General features: G+C 46.6%; 1 protein-coding gene across 3 annotated transcripts in view; it reads left to right on the top strand.

Annotated features, from left to right (window-relative positions):
* The window catches only part of DOCK8 (dedicator of cytokinesis 8), a 202,626-nt gene that overhangs the window by 103,767 nt on the left and 79,367 nt on the right, over positions 1–19,492 (top strand). For all 3 annotated transcript variants that reach the window (XM_045065055.1, XM_045065054.1, XM_045065056.1), the window contains one exon: positions 18,362–18,479. In XM_045065055.1, the coding sequence (XP_044920990.1) occupies positions 18,362–18,479 (118 nt within the window). The remainder of the gene's footprint in view (positions 1–18,361; positions 18,480–19,492) is intronic.

The raw sequence follows: 19,492 nt of genomic DNA, 5'->3' as shown, positions 1-19,492 counted from the left end.
GTATTTATTTGACTGAGAGAGAGAGAGATCACAAGTAGGCAGAGAGGCAGACAGTGAGAGAGGGAGAAGCAGGTTCCCCCGCTGAGCAGAGAGCCCGATGCGGGGCTCCGTCCCACAACCCCCAGATCATGACCTGAGCCAAAGGCAGAGGCTTAACCCACTGAGCCACCCAGGTGCCCCTGAGAAGATTTTTTTTTAATTGTGGAGAAGAATGTTATAACCAGTACCTTTTTGCCACCATCCAGAAATGACGTTTGTTTTCATGCATTTTATACACATACACATGTACATTCTTACTGGTTACGTTGAAGTCTGCTTTATCCCCCGTCTCCAGACACAGGCTTCTACCTTGCCTCCCACACACCACAGTTATTATGAAGTTGGATGGTTCCTTACTTCTGTTTTACAACACACACACACACACACACAGACATACACACACACACACACACACACATACAACACACAACACACGTGAACCCCGAATGGTCTTATTTTTATATTCATTTAAAATGTACATCAATAGCTTTACACTCTGTGTTACACTGTACTTTTCAATATAACAGTATAATTTTTCTTCTTTGATTATTATTGCGGCTTCGTGAATCCTATTATTTCAATGGGTCATACTCGGCGACGATAAATTATCCTACATAATTATTCTGATTTTCACAAATTTGACCAAGTTCTTAACAGCTTGTGTTTTGGGAATATTACTATAGATGCAGATAGCGCTTCGTCGTGCTTTCGACTGGGATATAGTATTTTGTAGGAAGAGGCCCTACTGTATTTCTCCATTTCTTATTTTTCTATTGATGGACGCTTATGTTTTTACCAATTCGGGGCTCTTCGAAACACTGCAGCGAGGGTTTCTGTTCTTGTTTCTCTTCGCACACGTGTGACCGCCTCTCTAAGCAGCGTGCCTCAAAGTGACCCTGCTGGGTCGCAAGGAATCCGCATTTTTCAGTTTTATTCGTGCCGCCCCCTTTTCCAAAACCGTACCCGCTCGCAGTCCTTCCTCCCAGCATGGAAGTGAGCCCGCTCCCCCACATCCCCACTCACACTTGCCCAGTGTGAAGCGTGTGTATGCCGACCCGACATGCAAAGAATCTCAGAACTGACCCGGTCCCCACCCCCACATCTCCAGATGCGCAAAACTGAGACCCAGGGTGGGGAAGTGAGTGGTTTGTTGACGTCAAGAATTACAGCGAGAAGTAGGAACAGGCATCCGTTCAGTTAGAAATGGACCTTTTCCTTCAGTACCAAAGTCCCTCCCAATTATTCCCTGTTCCGAAGCAGCTTTTCATTGTCCTTTGCTCAATCCTCAAACACAGACTCCGCCCCCATCCCTTTCCATCGATGAACAAGTATTTCTGGCTTAGTGGTTTCAGCTCCCCATTCCCAAGAGGGAGAGGAAGGCATGAAAAGGTTTGCTTGTGGAGGCTGTATTTGTATCTTTTTAGAAACCCTGTCCTATCATTGGAAAAAGAAATGCTTCTGGCATTGGAATAAACTTGCATCAAATGAATTCTGTGGTGACTCAACTTCTCCTCAGTATTGAATCACCCCGGGGAGGCATTTATGGCGCTTTCTGCTGCAAACATTATCCCTTAATTACATCACCGCGGGACTCAGAGTGCATTTGTGCGATGTGGGATTCAGGAGTTCTAACGAGGACATGTCCGGACAGATTCCTCTGAACCTGACTTGGCATCGTGAGAAACACCCACAGGGACACAGTGCATGTTCTTCGGCTCCACTGGACACTCTAGACGCGCCAACGCCGGCCCACTAGGAACCCGGTCTTCAGTATCCCTTCGGCACCGTCGCCGGGCTCCTAGGCCACCGTATTTTATAGCTTCTGTGAGGAAGGAGAGTCACAGTGACCTCAAGAGAGCGTCTTGTCTACCTCTCTTGTGCTCTTGTTAAATGTTTACTATTTTTGCAACAGTCCCCACATGCTTTTTCGTGGTTTTGATTAGGTTGGTCTTAAGAGCAGCCCAGCGGGGGGTGAATCTTCCCCTCTCCACACACCTCCAGCTCCATTGCAGACAATAGAAGTGGAAGGCTTGGGTCAGATCTGAACGCTGGGTCAGACCCGTGAGCTGACTGTGGGCCTTCGCTGAGCGAGGCTGCTCACCTGTGCCCGAATCCAACCCTCTTTTGTGCCTTCTCATCTCCTTATACCTCCGGAAACCTGGAACCTTGTGGCTTTTCTATCCCTTTTCCCCTCTGATCAAAGTCTTTCTTTCTTTTTTTTTTTTTTTTTAAAGATTTTATTTATTTATTTGACAGACAGAGATCACAGGTAGGCAGAGAGGCAGACAGAGAGGAAGGGAAGCAGGCTCCTCACTGAGCAGAGAGCCTGATGCGGGGCTCGATCCCAGGACCTTGAGATCATGACCTGAGCCGAAGGCAGCGGCTTAACCCACTGAGCCACCCAGGCGCCCCAAAGTCTTTTTTCAAGCAAAGATTTCCAAACCTTCTTACATTGTGGTATCAAGAGTGGGTATGCCCTAAAGTCTTCTCTGTCGTACAGGTTTTATCATTTCAGCAGGAGTAGCAGTGCCTTTTTCTTTTTAAAAAAATTTTTCCTTCGACCTCGTTGAATTCTGGACAGCACGCTAAGGGTTTGGCCTGTCGCTAGCTGTCCCTGCTGACATTGCTGTTTCCGTGTCTCTGATCCTGGTCCCAGTTGCGTCCCTTTAACAAAATCAAGGGAATGAAAATTAAGATTTACAGAGTGGGTGAGTTAGTTTTATAGAGGGTCCACCTCAGGAATTTGAAATATAGCTTGACTTAGAGAAATTTGATTTGCCTGGAACTTGTGGGGATGCATCTTCTGGGCCAAGCACGGAATGTCTGTGGTGACAAACCCAGGATCTGAATTTGGGTAATTTTCACCTGAACTGTTGAGGTCCCTGGGTGCGGGAAACTCTTAAGTGGATCCAGTGGGAGGTGTGTTTTCTTTTTAAAAAAAAAATTGGGGGGGGGCACCTGGGTGGCTCAGTGGCTTAAAGCCTCTGCCTTCGGCTCAGGTCATGATCCCAAGGTCCTGGGATCGAGCCCGGAGTCAGGCTCTCTGCTCAGCGGGGAGCCTGCTTCTCTTCCTCTCTCTCTGCCTGCCCCTCTGGCTACTTGTGTCTACTACTACTGTCTGTCCAATGGATAAATAAAATCTTTTTTTAAAAAAATTATTTATTTATTTATTTATTTATTTATTTATTTATTTATTTGACACAGAGAGAGAGACAGCAAGAGAGAGGCTACAGGCAGGGAGAGTGGGTGAGGGAGAAAGTGGCTAAGTGGGGAGCCTGATGCGGGGCTTGATCCCAGGACTCTGGAATCATGACCTGAGCTGAAGGCAGACGCTTCACCACTGAGCCACGCAGGCGCCCCAGGAGGTGTTTTCTGGGCGAGAAGGTGAGGGCTGGCCAGAGTCACACATGATAGGAATCTAAGTAGGGGTGAGGCTTCGATTTACCACCGTGTGAGTAGAACTCAAGAGAACTGTTTTTTAGTGTCTTCGAGGAGCATCTGTCGCAGGGCCTCTAATACAACGGGGCTAGATAAGCTGACATTGACTTCCTGTTCTCAGTCCCCTCATCCCTCCGACCTCTGCAGGGGGCCTCTGCCAGCCACCAGCTGGTACCCAAAGGAGCTCCATCCGCACTGTCTTCTCTGTGGAGTCCTTGGTGACTCTGCCTTACTCAGAGTGATTTACGGAATAATCTAGACCAGTTACAGGAGCCCTGCACCCGGCTCCAGAAGCATCCACGTGAGCCCCCATGGGGCGGTCACTCGTGAAACAGACCCACGCTCTGAGGGAAGAGGTGAACTTCTAGAGCCAGAAGTGCTATTCCCAGGAATGGCCGGCCTCTCCCGAACCAGGGGCTTTGGCCATCAGTGCGCCACATGCAACCTCCCGGGACAGGGGCGTGGGGTGGGACGAGACCCAGACCCAGCCCAGCCCCGTTGCGAAATCATGGGCAGGACAGCTGGGAAAATGAGGTTGATAAACAGGCTTATCCACGTCTGACGTGGGCACCCCTTTCTCCACGGCCAGATGCAGATGTTAGCCCGGTCACATGTTTGAGCCCACTCCTGGCTTATGTCCCAGGGGCCCAGCAGCTGGTGAGGGGGATGCCAGCTGCTGCCTTCTGTGGGGCTGGGGATGGAGGAACAGCGGGGCTGCCGCCGAGGCCCAGCCTGACCTCTCGGGGCACCCGGTCCTGCGGCTGCCATGGGGGTGTGTGCGGAGATCATAGGCACTGAGCTTGTAATTAGCTTGTTAACCTCCTGGCCGTCCTTTTAGCGGGTGATTAGATCAGAGAAAGCCCCATGAAGTACATTTTCACCTCCTATCCCCCCCTCCCAAAGGCTCTGAAGCCTTTTTATCCAATTAGCAGACTTGCTGTGGAGGACCGAGCTTGCCGAGAGCAAGTACATCCGTTGGAACACGATTTCTTGGATGGATAATGAGCTGTTTTCAGGCGTCCCCCTTTTTAGCAGAATGTTCTCAGACCAGCAGTCCGCATGCCCAAAGCTCGCCTGAGGCCTGGTTGACCAGGGAGGTGTCTCCCCTATCACAGGGGGAAGCAGGAGGTTGAAAACCATCAGACCAGCATCCTACAGAGGTAGGGAGAAGGGTGTAAGATAAATGTACAAGCTAATCCTGAACAGATATCTGAAAGTCAAAATTTCGTGGAAGGAAAGGAAGAGAAATAATTCTGGAGGGGTGGGTCGGAGGGGGCCGGGGCACACGGAGTAGAAGGTGACCTTGAGACAGACTTCTCTTTGGTCCATGGCAATGGACTCCCATTCTGAGCTCCACTGGCTGTACGTCCAGCCAGGATCTTTTCCGCACTGTGTGTTGGGGCCACAGCGGATCCTGCTGCTGGAGTATCAGGTCAGGAGAATTGGGAACGACCAAGTGTTGGAGCAGGAAATCGCTCCCCAGGACGACAGTGTTTTTTATAACACGATATGCTAAGATGCTGTGAGTACTCCAGCATGACTGCTAATTAACAGTCCGTGGCTTCTGATAAGGCTGCCTGGGTGTAAATCACCATCGAACAATACCTTCCTTAAGTGGCTATCAAAATAATAACTCCCCATTCTTACGTGTCTCTTATGTTCCTTGAATTTTATGTCTCTTGGAACGCACAGCCTACTCTGGCAGTTCTAAATTATTGAAGTACGAAAGTGCAGAGTAAATTCTCTCTCCCACTACTGATTTCTAGTCATCCAACCCCTTCCTTGGGGAGAGCCTTTTAAATATGTGTACATATACATCTGTTTGATTTTATCTGCATATTTATTCCACAAATACTGAGTGCCAGGCCCTTTTCTAGACAATAGAGAAATTCTAGTGAACAAAATAGATGAAAATCCCATAAATTCCACAGTTCTGTTTCTGACCCTTGGAAACAGCCATTTTTATCAATGTGTGTCCCTCCAGAGATGGATGATGTCTGTACAAGCCAATATAGCTCTGGGATTTTTCCTTTCACAATGCAAGCATAGCGAAATCTCTACACTGTTCTGCGTCTTGAGTTCTCATCAAATACTGGGTTTTGGAGAGCCCTTCTGATGAATACATAAAATTATGTCTCTAACAGCTGCACTGAATCTCATTGAGATGCATTATGATTTACTTAACCCATGATACCGAGCATCTAAGATGTTGCCAATCTTTTGTAACAAATGATGTTACAGTGAAAAAAAAAATCTTATATAACTTTTCACACCTGAGCAAACATACTTACTGGATCCACTTTCTCCTTTTCATCTTTAAAGGGATGTTGAAAGAACTCTGCCTTATAAGACAATCCTAAAACCCAGTCCTTGGTTTTACTAACCTCAGCAAGTAGTTGCTTGAAGAAAATAAACCCTATTATAAACAAACATTATATTTAGAAGAGCAGTGCAACACAGGCAAAACCGAAATGAATTCCTACTGCGTGAACTGTCCCGATACTTAAGTCCTTGTACGTGATTTCGCTGTGGCACGTTGGGCTCAATAATAATTCGGGAACACGATCCCACTTTCCCGATGCCTTGCTCCAAAATTCAGTTGTCTTCCTTCTTTTCAGAATGAAAGAGATCAAAAGGGAGGCAGTGACCTGGCAGGGCTTCCCCACAAGCGCCGGCTTTGCCAAGCCGAGCCCGCAGTACATCCTTCCGCCACTTGAGGGCACAATTTGCTCACTTTCTAGGTGCCGACCCACCTGTTTTGGTTTTCCCCCATTACAAAGCAGAGGGAGTCGTGATTTATTAAAGGAAAACACACATTTGATTGATTGATTGATCGATTGCCTTTGAAGCGCAGGACCAGGAAGAACTGAAAAGTATTGCAGTGTCCTGAGAGATTACTATTGTCTTTTTTAGGGGGGTGGGGGGCAAAGTCGTGAATCCTAACTGGTCCCCTTCTGTCTTCTTTCATTAAGTAAGTCATGACCTTAGAAAGCCAGCACTTTTCAAAGCTCTGTGCTGTCCATCTGAAACTAATGTAATGTTCCGTGGCAACTGTACCGAAATCAAGAATTTGTTAAAAACGTGAGGCAGTGATGAATCCTCGCGGAGATCGCGTGTGCCCGGTAGTGTCTGTTGTTCCTCAAGTCCCCGCCCCACGTTTATCTGAAGTTCAAGACTCCTTCCCTGGGAGGGCACCTTGCGCGAATGTGACTGTCCTCCTGAGAGACCCTGCCCTGTCCCCTGGAGGGTGGTGTCCTTTTCCTCCTGAAGATCCTTTATCCACAGGCGGGTTCATGCCGCCTCCCGTTTGGACCTGGGCGGGACAAAGTTGATGAGTTAGCGGCAGCAGGGAGACGGTGATGCAAATAAAGCAGACCTGGGTATGTATTTAATTATGATGATGAACAGTCGGGCTGGCCGAGGAGGAGCTCCCTAAAATGCAGGAAGCCTTCTTTCTTTGATTTTGAGACTTTTCTTTTTTTTTTTAATATTAAAATCGGTTCTTTGAAGTGTCTTTCTCCTGATGAGACATCCTTCAGGGAGTTATTTCTTCTTACTCCCCAGCCGAGCAGGTGCAGGGGGAAACAGCTTCTCTCCTTTTGAGCTTTTTCATGCTCAGATCTGACTTTCTCCTGTGCTGTGTAGACGATCCGGGGCGAGTGGTCACCCACACTCTTCCTGTGCTGTGCCTGACCCCCGCTAACACAGAGGTGTTTTAAGAGCTCTCACTCGTGATGGACGTCCTGTGGTTTCAAGGCGTCGGACCCCATGCCCTTGACCCTTCTCAGCAAAAGTCACAATACCCTGGGGCCAGAAGTTAGAGGCTGTGTCAGAGTCTCCGCAGGGGACAAAGTGGGTAGGGGTTGGGGCAGGACAGGTGGGCCCCACAGCATAGAGTGAAATAGACTTTACTGTTTTAAACGTTGCTGCATTAAATTGAACTATTTATTGATAGTTAAGTGGTGGGGAAAGACTGAGTTTTACAGGGGCATAAGGGAATTTTTTAAAAATGCTCATCAATCAGATTTTGTGTATCTTTTATAACTAAAAAATGAATTTCATTTATCTGCAAGCCTAAAAACCAGATAGGTTATAGAACTTAAAATGTGCCAGTTTCACCTCATGTGTTCTATGTTCTTTGTTTGACGACCTTCAAAAGGTATGTTGGGGGTTTGGCGTGCCTGGAGGCTCAGTCAGTTAAGCCTCAGGCTTCCTGGGATCCAGTCCCTCAGCAGGATCCTTGCTCAGAGGGGAGCCTGCTTCTCCCCCTGCTTGTGCTCTCTCTCTCTGACAGATAAATAAAATCTTAAAAAGAAAAAAAAGAAAGGTCAACTGGGATCCGTGCAACCATGTAGAAATAGAAATATTATAGGTTGATAAGGATAATAGTAGAGGAATTCAACTTACTGGCTCCTTTGAGCAATTTTAAAGAGATTTCCATGCCTACGGCTAAAAATCCCACACTTAGCAGTAAGAACCTCTCGAAGCTCATTTCTCAACTTTCCCTAAAGTTTCAGGCTTTAAAACTGCACCTGTGGTTCCTTTGGCCCCTCCCCACTTTCTTCATTGGGGGAGATGCGGGTGGTGTTTTCTCTCCTATCAGAGCCCCTAGACCAGTGCCACAGCTTCTCTGAGGTCCCTTCTTGGGTTTATAGATAGAAGTGGGCCAGTTTCTCCATATTATTAATAAATTTGCACTGTGGCCATATCAGCCTATCAGCTTGTGTCCGCCAGGGTGACACGCAGAGATACACCCTCTACTTTTTTCCCCTTTGAGAAAATCGGAAAAAAAAAAAAAAAAAAAAGAGGCAAATGCAGAAACCTCAGCTCCTCCCGAGCTCACAGTTGGGTTCTGTCTTGCCTTCCTTGCATCACTGACCTTAACATATCCCAGTGGCAAAACTTTGTACCCCACCATCGTTGACCTGAGTCCCGCCAAAGTCCGCACTGTCCAGGACTCTCGGATGGTACTGGAATTCTCCCATAACATCAGTGAGATCTTCCCAGTGAGGAGAGGAAAAGGGAAGGAGGTGACTCATTTTCCCCAGATGGGCTTTCTCTCGTTGTCATCACCAGCCAGCCCCCACCCGAAGGGGTAGCTGGATGGCTGCTTTCTCTTTTGTAAAGAACAAACCTCAGATTAGTGGTCTGTCCTTACTTGGTGGAAAAGCAAACTGAGAGCACTTAGCAGTGCAAACCACCCCCCCCCCATAATATTTTGAAACCAGTGAAATTTTGCTGAGACCAGACATAAAGAACAGCTTTAATGGGGACAAAGGGAGGAAATATTTTTACCAAACAGAACCATTCAGCCTGAAGGGAAGCTGCTCTACTGCCCAGAAAGGTACCCAAGATCAGAGTCAAGAGACCGAGTCTCCGTTTCTTCATCTGTAAAATGGAGTAACTCCAAGATACTTGGGGAGATAATAAAGACTTCACGTGCGAACGTGCTTTGCGAAATGTAAAATGCTCTACGGTACACGTGCTAACGGTTGCTATTTGTGTGACATCGCATCAGTAACTGCTCTCAGTATTCGCATGTAGCAGGGGAAGAAGCAGGTTGAATTTAAGCTGACTTGCTGGTGTTTTGCTCTGGTGGGGTCTGGTGGGACCATGGCGCCGGCTGCACCCCTTATGTCTCTAGCATCCTGCTGGGTGGATTTTCTCCTCTGCAAGGCCCGGGCAGAGCCAGGGTGACTGCCCCAATTTTCCTTGTATGGTCAGTCTCCGACTGAGAGTAAACTCTAAGCAGGTGCCTGGGGAGGGCATTATTCTCATACGAAGGTTTTGTTGTTGTTTTTTTTAAAAGATTTTATTTATTTATTGGACAGAGAGATCACAAGTAGGCAGAGAGGCAGGCAGAGAGGAGAGAGAGAGAGGAGGAAGCAGGCTCCCTGCTGAGCAGAGAACCCGATGCGGGGCTCGATCCCAGGACCCTGAGATTATGACCTGAGCCGAAGGCAGAGGCTTTAACCCACTGAGCCACCCAGGTGCCCCATGTCTGGTAGTCTTAAAAAAATGCAGCCCAGTCCCAATCTGGCATTGGAAGAGTGTCTTTAATTTGAAATTTAGGTCTTTTACAAAGCCAAATATTACTGAAGTGCTTGTTCTGTTTTTATGTGGGGAAGCGATCCTTAAAATTTTGCTGCTTTAGAGGAGAAGAAAGGATGTGGCTGATACTTCTTAGCATTCTTCTTAGCTTTTGTCTGACTGGTCGCAGCCTCTCAAAGAGACATTAATTAGTTCGGTTAATGGAATCAGAGCTAGAACCAAAGAAAAGTTACTTATGTTTTTCGTAATTCTCAAGTTTTTATACTTAGTTGGAGATAGGATGGATGCCAAAGAGGCTCTTTTGGTACTAAGAACATTATCGTCATTATATTATATTATAATGTTACAACGTATATTATAACGTAATGGGTTGTCATTATATTATACTCCTTAGGCCAGGAGAATAGCTCTGAGATCCAGTTACGAGGCAGAAATTTTGCAGGTATTAGAAAGCATTTTCTAAAGGAATCCTATGTTTAAATGTCAGTGAATAGTTGACCGATGATGTTTTAAAAACCTACACGCTTGTGTTACCTATTGCTGTGTAACGAGACTTTACAGCATAAAACAACACACAGTTGTTATCTCCCAGTCCGAGTGGTTTATCCAGGTGTGGTTTAGCTGGATGCCATGAACCCAGGGCTCTCGAAGGCCACAGTTCAATGGTAGCCAAGGCTGTGACCACCACAAGGGCCAGCTAGGGGAGGATTCACTTCCAGGCTCACGCCTGTGGTTGTTGACAGGATTCAGTTCCTCTTGGATTACAAGGGCTTTCGTTCGTCACTAGCGGTTGGCAGGAGCCCTCCAGAGGTTTTTGCTATGTTTGTCTCTCCCTAGGGCAGCTCCCAACATGGCGACTGGCTTCCTCAGAATGATGAGCAAGAGGGTGTATGCATAAGCAAGGTAGAAGCCAGAGTCTTTTTTTTTTCCCCCTAAGATTTTATTTATTTATTTGACAGAGATCACAAGTAGGCAGAGAAGCAGGCAGAGAGCGGAGATTGGGGTAGAGGGAGCAGACTCCCTGCTGAGCAGAGAGCCCGATGCGGGGCTCGATCCCAGGACCTTGAGATCATGACCTGATCCGAAGGCAGAAGAAGCCACAGTCTTTATGTAAACCTTCAGAGTGACATCCTGTCACTTCTGCTGTATTCTGTTGGTTAGAAATGAGCCACTGGGTCCAGCCCGCAAGCAAGGGGAGGGGGTTTCACAGAGCAGGAATCCCAGGAGGCAGGGTTACTGGGAGCCATGTCGGAAGCTGCTACCACAGTTCTAACCAAGCTACAGAAGTTGGGGTGGAAGACGTAGCTGAGAAGGGTGAGTTTGGCAGGGTGTCTGAAATGTGGACTGCTACACTGGTCTGTTCCAATCCTGCCCATGTAGATAAAATATATACTTATTAAATGCTTTCTAGTCACCATGGAAGAAAGAAAGAAAGACAGGCAAACACTAGTGATAATAGAGTTCTAACACACTGACTGGGAGCTTGATCTATACAACAAATTTCTGAGCCCTCCCTATATGGGAATGGCAAAGAACATCTAAACAACAGACCTTAAAAACCATACCATAGGTTTCATGTGTATAGCTGGGAGTTAGGAGAGATGTGGTTAGCCATTGAATGTTTTGACTGTTTTGTCAGTGTCAAGTTTGAGAATGTTTTAGGGAAAAAAATGTGGAATAAAAAAATTTGGATTTGAGACCTTCCCCCATTTCCATGTTTTGTGACTTTCCTTGACGAGTTACATATCCAGATCTTCCCAAGAGCAGTGCCTCATGATTAAAAATTACCCCATCTTCCTGTCTGTCTCCTTTCTCCACTCACACCAACAGTCCAAATCCAACCTCTTTGTAAGGAGGAAAGGAACCAAGAAAACTAATTCATACTAAGGTGGTAGTGGATGATATTTAAACCTCTTAATATTTGAAAACTCCTAAGTGGTGTTTCAAAAAAATATTTGGTAACAGGGATGTCTTAATTGGTAAAATTTCAATGAGCACAATGAAATATGTTCTAAAACAGTTTCAAGTGGGATTGGAGAGAGATTTACTCTTTTCTAAAGCAGTCGGTTTTCCCCCAGCAGGTCTCAAATGCTTATGTATTTATGATTCTTTTCAATGTGAATCTGATTCAGACAAGATGTAAGATTGTGAACATCCCAACTTTCCCTTTGGGCCATTCTTGTCTGTGTTTGGGGAAAATGAGATTGTACTCAATCCTATGCATGCACACTGGGCCCACACGGGCGAAATCCCTCGGCCAGAAACAGTGAGTCTCATCCTGCTTATGGGCTACCTTCTCGAAAGTCGTTAGATGACATCAAGTCTTGGATTTTTCTCTAGCTAACATGAGGCGTGTACCTTATTACATATAAAACATAGAGCCCGTTCATCAGTGTCTTGATAATCTTACCTGGTTTAGGTTCTCCAGATTACTGAGCATGTGGGTAGATCTTCCCTCCCAAGAAATAACATTCTTATTTTTGTGGACCCGTTTTCTCTCAAAGTGTGCCCATTTAACAAAACACATCAGGTAACGTTGATGCAATAAGAAACATAATAATCCTTGGGAGATTCACCTTCCTAAAAAAAAAAAAAAGTTTAGGTAAAGCCCTTTAACCTCCCTGGAGTCAGGTTCCAGGTTTGCAAAAAGAGATGCTGAGCTAAATTTTCTGGAAGTTTCCTTCCAGCTGTGTGTCCTGCAGAAAGTGCATTCAGTATGGGGCAGGGAATTGAGTGCCCATGGTGATGAGGTTTGAGGACAGGGGTTGAACATGACTGTGGAACAGTGTGCAAAGGGGTGGACCGGTGTTGGGGGGACAGGTGGGTCAGGTTGGTGGTGCCCCTGTACTGGGACATGGAGATGGGTGTGGGAACAGCTTTTCTGCGTATCCATTGTGATTTACACGGAGCCTTTGATCCAGCTCCTTGAAAATGTTTTTATAAACTCTGGCTCATTATTTCTTCAAGCCCAGAATAACAGAAGGTGGGTTGGTGTTTTTTTTTTTTCTATGGATTCAAAGATGAAGAAATTGAACTCTACAGAATCGTAAGAGATTTTTTGAAAAATACACCACATCACAGAGGGGCAAGGTAGATAAAAAGTGTGCATCACAGCTTAAGAACTGAGAAAGAGGAAATAACCTCGATGCTTATTCTTGGACACTGCTGTACATGACGGCTTCCTCATCCCATGGAGTTATCATGTAGCCGTTAACATCATGTTCATTGGGAAAACGGTCGTTACTGAACAACACTAAATGATACAAAACCAAGATAAAGCTTCATCTACACAGTGGGATAAAACTGTTCAACATACAGAGGAAATAAAGACAGAAGGAAATAAGCTTGTCTGAACAATGATTTTCCTCAAGGCAGTAGGATATTGGGTAGTTGAGATTTTATTCTTTATACTTTCCTGTACTTCTCAGCTATTCAAGACTGAAAAGTGGATTCATATTAATGTCATCATCCTTGTGCTTTCATGGTCATGATTATAAAAGAGTTCATGTAGGGGAGAGAGTGGAGTGGACCGACTCTAGAGGCTGATAGGAAAGATCTCTTTGATGATGGGACATCTGAGCCAAAGCCCAAGAGATGAGAAGGGACCAGTCATTTAGAGAACCGGGAGAAACTCTTCCAGGTGAGGGGAACAGCAGGTACCAAAGCCCTGTCATAAGGATCAGTTTAGAATGATCTAGGCCTTGGGGGAAAAAAATAACAAAGCAAAACAAACAAACAAACAAACAAACAAAAAACTAGTACAGGAAAGTAATGAGCAATAGGGTGGGAGAAATTGCCAGGAGCCACACCATATAGGGTTCATAATGAGAAGTGTGGGAAACCCTTGTAGGGTTTGTCATAATCTGTTTCACACTTTTGGAAAAGTCCTCCTGACGCATATATAAGGAGTAAATTGTAAGGGGCAAGTGTAGAAGTCCAGAGATGATTGGAAAGCATTGCTCTGGTCCAGGGGAGATGGACGGTGATTTGGAGTGGAGCGTGTAGGCCGTGGTGTGGGTCTGACCTTGCTGTGTGCAGGAAATCATCGTCATCATAACGGTCCTTAGTAAGTTCTTGCTCATTGATGCACACCACAGCCCTGCGAGGTCCGTGTGACTATTAACCCCACCGGGGCTTTGGAAAGCCTGAAGATCTTGCCCAAGGCCAGTTCTCTGGCCCCGGAGCCAACACCCTTACCCACTCTCAACACAACCACTGGGACACAGAGGGGCATGGTGACCTCAAAGATAAGCAAGCGAGAGCAGAGAGGGGTCTGTACCCCCAGCCACGTGCCCGCACCCGACCTTGGACTGCCGTCTGCCCGCCTTACGACATCCGTGTCCATTCCCAACAGCCTCACAGTTGGGCTCCCTCAGTTTGACAGAACAAGATCTGGACGGTTCCACGGACACAGCCACGGCTAGGTTCAGAGAGGACACACTGTCCCTTTTCCTTCCAGGGCCTTCATTTTCTCATTTTCAAAGATTGGGGCTTGGCGTGGGTGTCCCCCGACTCTGGCTCCCCAGACTTCTGTGCTCATCCTTTTACTCTCTCCCAGCCTGCCATCTCCTCTTTGGAGGGTGGTCAAGACTTTACTGACTTTTGAAGCTTATTGAGTATTGTGCCCGTTCTCGAAATTTAATTAATTTCCTGGTGATGACTCTCTTGCCTTGCATCTGTGTTATTTTCCATTTACGGTGTAGGTTGCAGTCAATGGACTTGACCATTCACGCCTACTCTTGGTCCTGAGATCACAAGAGATCACCAAGAGGACAGGATGATAGCTAGAAAGAGCTGGAAACAGAAGCCAGGAGGCAGGGAAAGTGTGTACCCCAGTTGGTACAATGCCAGGCATCAGTGCCCGAAGCAGAGTGGCCTAGAGAGCTCCCAAGATCGAGCAGTTGGGATCTGTCCCCAGCACTCTGTCACCCCCATCCTGCCCCCAGCGAGTCTGGGGGAAAAAAAGACATAGGAATGTTACTTATTTGCATCCTTGGTCTTTGAACTTGCACAAGCAAATGAGCAGCTGCTGGGTGTTCTTGGTAATTCCAAGTAGCATTTTCTCTCCTTGAATACCTGTGAGTCTTCACTCATTATCCTGCAAAACCATTACAGCAAGAATCCGCCAGCGTTTTTCCTCCCCTGATGTGGGATGTTCCTGTGTCTCCAGAGAAGTTTATTTCAATGTATTCCCGAGTGATTTCTCAGCACATTACACAGGGGAAATATACCATGAAAGAAAAGATTAACGAAATGAGTTCTGAGGTCAAAACATTTAGGGAAAGGAGGTGCCTCTTTCCCCCTTGAAGCGGTTCAGGACGCACATTACCTTCGTGTCCCCTGAGTCTCCCCCACCTCCCCTGCTTCCCCACGGATGTGTTCACGTGTTGCCCAGCGCTGGGGCTCTGCAGAAGAGCGCAGGCAGTGCCGGGTTTGCTGGGTTTTCCGTGAGCAGCGGGCTAATGGGATTCGCCTTGCCTGATACCTGGCGTCGGACTAGAGGTTGTGTGACACTCAGGGAAATAACATCTTTGCTTTTAACAATGATAAGTCCCATGAACTGTATGACTCTGAAATTTTATTGTGAAAGTGGGATTCTAAGCATCGATGCATCCATTCCTGGCCGTTCAGGAAGCTCTCCCTTGAACATGACCTCTGCCACATGGCTCTCTATTTCCATGTCTGGTGCCCAATCATTGACTGGGGGCTGTGAGCCCGGTCCATCGGGAGTGGGTTCACTCAGCCCCTGTCCTGGGTCTTGTCTGAGGGGGTGGTTATGAGTCTTGTCCCTGCTGATACTGTCATACCGAGGAAGAGCCATGGGGTAAATCCAGACGTTTTTGCGGAGGCAGATCCGCAATGGCCATTGTCACCGGCGCGTGATGGCAGGATCAATCTGCCTGTTACAACTAAGGGGTTAGAGTGGCAAAAATGGAGTCAAGGCCAGCTTCGTCCTTCCCTTTTGATTTTCCTATCAGAGATTTCATAAACTAAACAGATACAGATTTTTCATCGCCTGCCTTCGCCCTTTTCCGGTGGGGCATCCTTTACATTTGAATATGGACCCAGTGAGTGGCAGCGACTACGTCCTCAAGATGGGAAATCGGCTGGGGATGGAGGCACAAATCTTTCCTGTGCAAATTCACATGCGTAAATAAGTGGTTCTCAAACCGGGGGGATTTGGAAGCCTTTGGAACAAGAAGATTTCTGTCTGGGGTGAACATGCTGTCTAGGATTTGGAACAGTGGACCAGGTGCGAAGAGAACAAGACATTTGCCCGAAGTAGGGGACATTAACTAATTGAGTCAGTCCAGTCCTTGTGTCCTGTTGATAAGACCCAGAAAGTTAGGCAGACTTGTCACTAAGATGTCATGAGTGACCCAGTATGGCAAGGTCATTCTTGTCATTTCAGTGGGTCTGATGAGAGGGAACACAGCTCTAGAGCCAGACTTCCTGACTTTAATTCCCGACTGACATTTCCTACCTCTGTGATTTGGGGCAAGTTATGTAACATATCTGCATCTCATTTTTTTATTTATGACATGGGGATGATATCATGAACATAGTACCTAGCTATAGGATAGTTATGAGAATTTAAATTTAAATTAATAAATAAGAGGATGTCTGTGTAACTCAGATGATTAAGGGTCTGCCTTAGGCTAAGGTCATGATCCCTGGGTCCTGGATTGAATGAACCTTGCGTTGGGCTCCCTGCTCAGCGGGGAGTCAGCTTCTCCCTCTCCTTCTGCCTTTTCCCACCATTCATGCTTTTTCTCTCAAATCAATAAAAATCTTTAAGGAAAAGAAAAAGAAGTACTTGGGAATAGTGCCTGACACAGGATAAGTAAGTGCTGTAATATCATTGTTTCTTTGAGTCAGGAATATGACTCATCAAAAAAATACACATTTGTTCTTCTATTCAATGAATATTTATTTAGTACCTACTATGCTGCAAGCACTAGTCTGGCTGCTAGTGATTCATCAGTGGATCAAACATCAGATAAAAATCTCTGTCTTCCCAGAGCTTTCCTTTTAGTGGAATATACTAGTAAAAATGCAAAGGGAAAGAAAAAAAAATAAAAATTATAGTTAGCCTAGTACCTGTTCCATAGCTGTTAGATAAATGGATATATTTTTCGTCTTGTTATTGTGTTATTGTCCTATAACTTTATTGGGCTGGGGGTTTGAACTCTCATCTTAGATAGGAGAAGAAAGCTAAACCTATCCAGAATGCCGTGGTAAGAAGAAACTGAAACTACTCCATACAGACTAGAAAGGGAAAAAGAGAAAGAAAAGAAATGAAGTTAGGCCCATCATCTGTGGTCACAAACTGTGTGTAAAAGGAGCTGAGGGGCACCTGACTGGCTCAGTTGGGGAGCTTCTGGCTCTTGAGCTCAGGATTGTGAGTTCAAGGCCCACGTTGGGTGTAGGCCGACTTAAAAATAAAATCTTTCAAATAAATAAATGATATGATTAATGAATAAAAAAATAAAATAAGCCGAGCCTTTTGTTGCTTTCTTATCCCGGTATCAGACGTTCCACCTCTAGGCAGATTTCCACCTAGGAAGGCAGTAAGACATTCTGAGCAGCAGACCTGTCTTGCTGTGTATCAACGCAGAGAACAGGGTTGGTGCTTATCAGCTGGCTGCAGCTGAAGAGAAGAATCCATAAGGCCTCATTCCTCCCAAAATAATTCACCTCTGAAAGGAGACACTTCTTTGTGATAGTGACCTCCTGAGTACAGGGTTTTGCGTTGAGGGAAGAACTTGGCACAAATAAACTCCAGAAAAGTCGCTAGTTCTTTTTTTTTAAGATTTTATTTATTTATTTGACAGAGCGATCACAAGTAGGCAGAGAGGCAGGCAGAGAGAGAAAGGGAAGCAGGCTCCCTGCTGAGCAGAGAGCCCGATGCAGGGCTTGATCCCAGGACCCTGAGATCATGACCTGAGCCGAAGGCAGACGCTTAACCCACTGAGTCACCCAGGCGCCCCTCTTTTTTTTTTTTTTAACAACATATACTGTATTATTTGCCCCAGGGGTACAGGTCTGTGAATCATCAGGCTTACACAATACACAGCACTCACCATAGCACATACCCTCCCCAGTGTCCATCACTCAACCACCCCAGCCCTCCCACCGACCTCCTCTCCAGCAACCCTCAGTTTGTTTTCTGAAATTAAGAGTCTCTTATGGTTTGTCTCCCTCCCTAGTCCCATCCTGTTTCATTTTTCCCTCCCTCCCTCCCACGGCTCCCCGCCCTGCCTCTCAAACTCCTCATATCAGGGAGATCATATGATAATTGCCTTTCTCTGACTGACTTATTCCACTCAGCGTAATACCCTCTAGTTCCATCCACGTCGTTGCAAATAGCAAGATTTCATTTTTTTTGATGGCTGCGTAGTATTCCATTGTGTGTGTATACCACATCTTTATCCATTCCATCTGTTGATGGACGTCTATGCTCTTTCCATAGTTTGGCTATTGTGGACATTGCTTTGCTATAAACATTCGGGTGCACGTGCCCCTTCGGATGACTACATTTGTGTCTTTAGGGTAAATACCCAGTAGTGCGATTGCTGGATCCTAGGGTAGCTCTATTTTCAACTTCTTGAGGAACCTCCATGCTGTTTTCCAGAGTGGCTGCACCAGCTTGCATTCCCACCAACAGTGCAGGAGGGTTCCCCTTTCTCCGACATCCTCGCCAGCATCTGTCATTTCCTGACTTGTTCATTTTAGCCGTTCTGCCTGGGGTGAGGTGGGATCTCACTGTGGTTTTTGATCTGTATTTCCCCGATGCCGAGTGTTCACTGGTTCTTTATCTTCTCTTTTCCAGGAATCTTCTCTACGTCTACCCGCAGAGGCTAAACTTCGCTAACAAACTGGCTTCGGCGCGGAATATCACTATAAAGATCCAGTTTATGTGTGGAGAGGATGCTAGCAACGCGATGCCGGTAAAGACAGAGAAACATGTGCCTTCCAGCAGGGCGGGCTGACCCCCCTCCTCCTCGCCCCCGGTCGGGCCACGCGGACAAAATGCAGGGCTCGTCCGCATGCAGAGTCCGTCCGGTCAGGCCTACATGTCAGCACCTGCCTAGGCCTTTGGGGCTACTCGAGTATGGGTCCCAGGGTGCTGAAGGGGAAACAGGGTCATTCTAAGCTGAAAGTCTCTTCCCCGACTTACTCGGTAGTGATCTGTGACATTGGGAAGAGCAGATCATTTTAGAGCTTTGAAAAACATGATGAAATCTTTCCACATCACCCTCCTGGCGGAAGAGCTGGCGAGCGGGCCCGCTGTGTCGGCCACGTTTGCACTCACCCAAGCCCCAGGCTGCCTCTGGAGGCAAATGTGAAATATTGCCTAGTAACATAACACCCACGCCGTCTCAGCACCCTTCAGGAGTGGGTCTTCAGCCTGAGACAAAATATAAATCAAATAATAAGATATACTACCGCACTCTCAAAGGCACCCAAAAGGCCAGAATTTGTGTTATTTTATGTTTCTGCCACTAAATGAGATGGGCAGTTTTTCCATCCCTAAGCCCCAGAGTTCCGGTCCCGTACCTTTCTACTGAAGGAAATTTTTTCCAGTGTTTCTGTTCTTCAGATACCTACTTTTTTTTTTTCCTTTAAAAAAACATCCTTCTCTTGACACATGCACCTTCCCAAGGCAAGGTCTCCCCCCCCAAAGATTCCATCTATTTATTTGACAGAGAGAGAGAGATCACAAGTAGGCAGAGCAGCAGGCAGAGACAGAGGGGAAGCAGGCTCCCCACTGAGCAGAGAGCCCGATGCGGGGCTCGATCCCAGGACCCTGAGATCATGACCCGAACCGAAGGCAGAGGCTTTAGCCCACTGAGCCACCCAGGTGCCCCGGCAAGGTCTCTTTTTGTGGCAGGGATGGGAAAGCAGTCCTCAAGGAGGACTCCTGTGGTTCCCTGCTCTGGCCCTTAACAAGGCTCCCAGG

Source organism: Mustela putorius, unplaced genomic scaffold, assembly GCF_011764305.1.
Source record: "Mustela putorius furo isolate JIRA1106 unplaced genomic scaffold, ASM1176430v1.1 tig00003854_pilon_pilon_pilon, whole genome shotgun sequence".
Taxonomy (NCBI): Eukaryota; Metazoa; Chordata; class Mammalia; order Carnivora; family Mustelidae; genus Mustela; species Mustela putorius.
The sequence above is the reverse complement of the archived record's forward strand: the minus strand, read 5'-3'. Positions and strand labels throughout refer to the sequence as shown.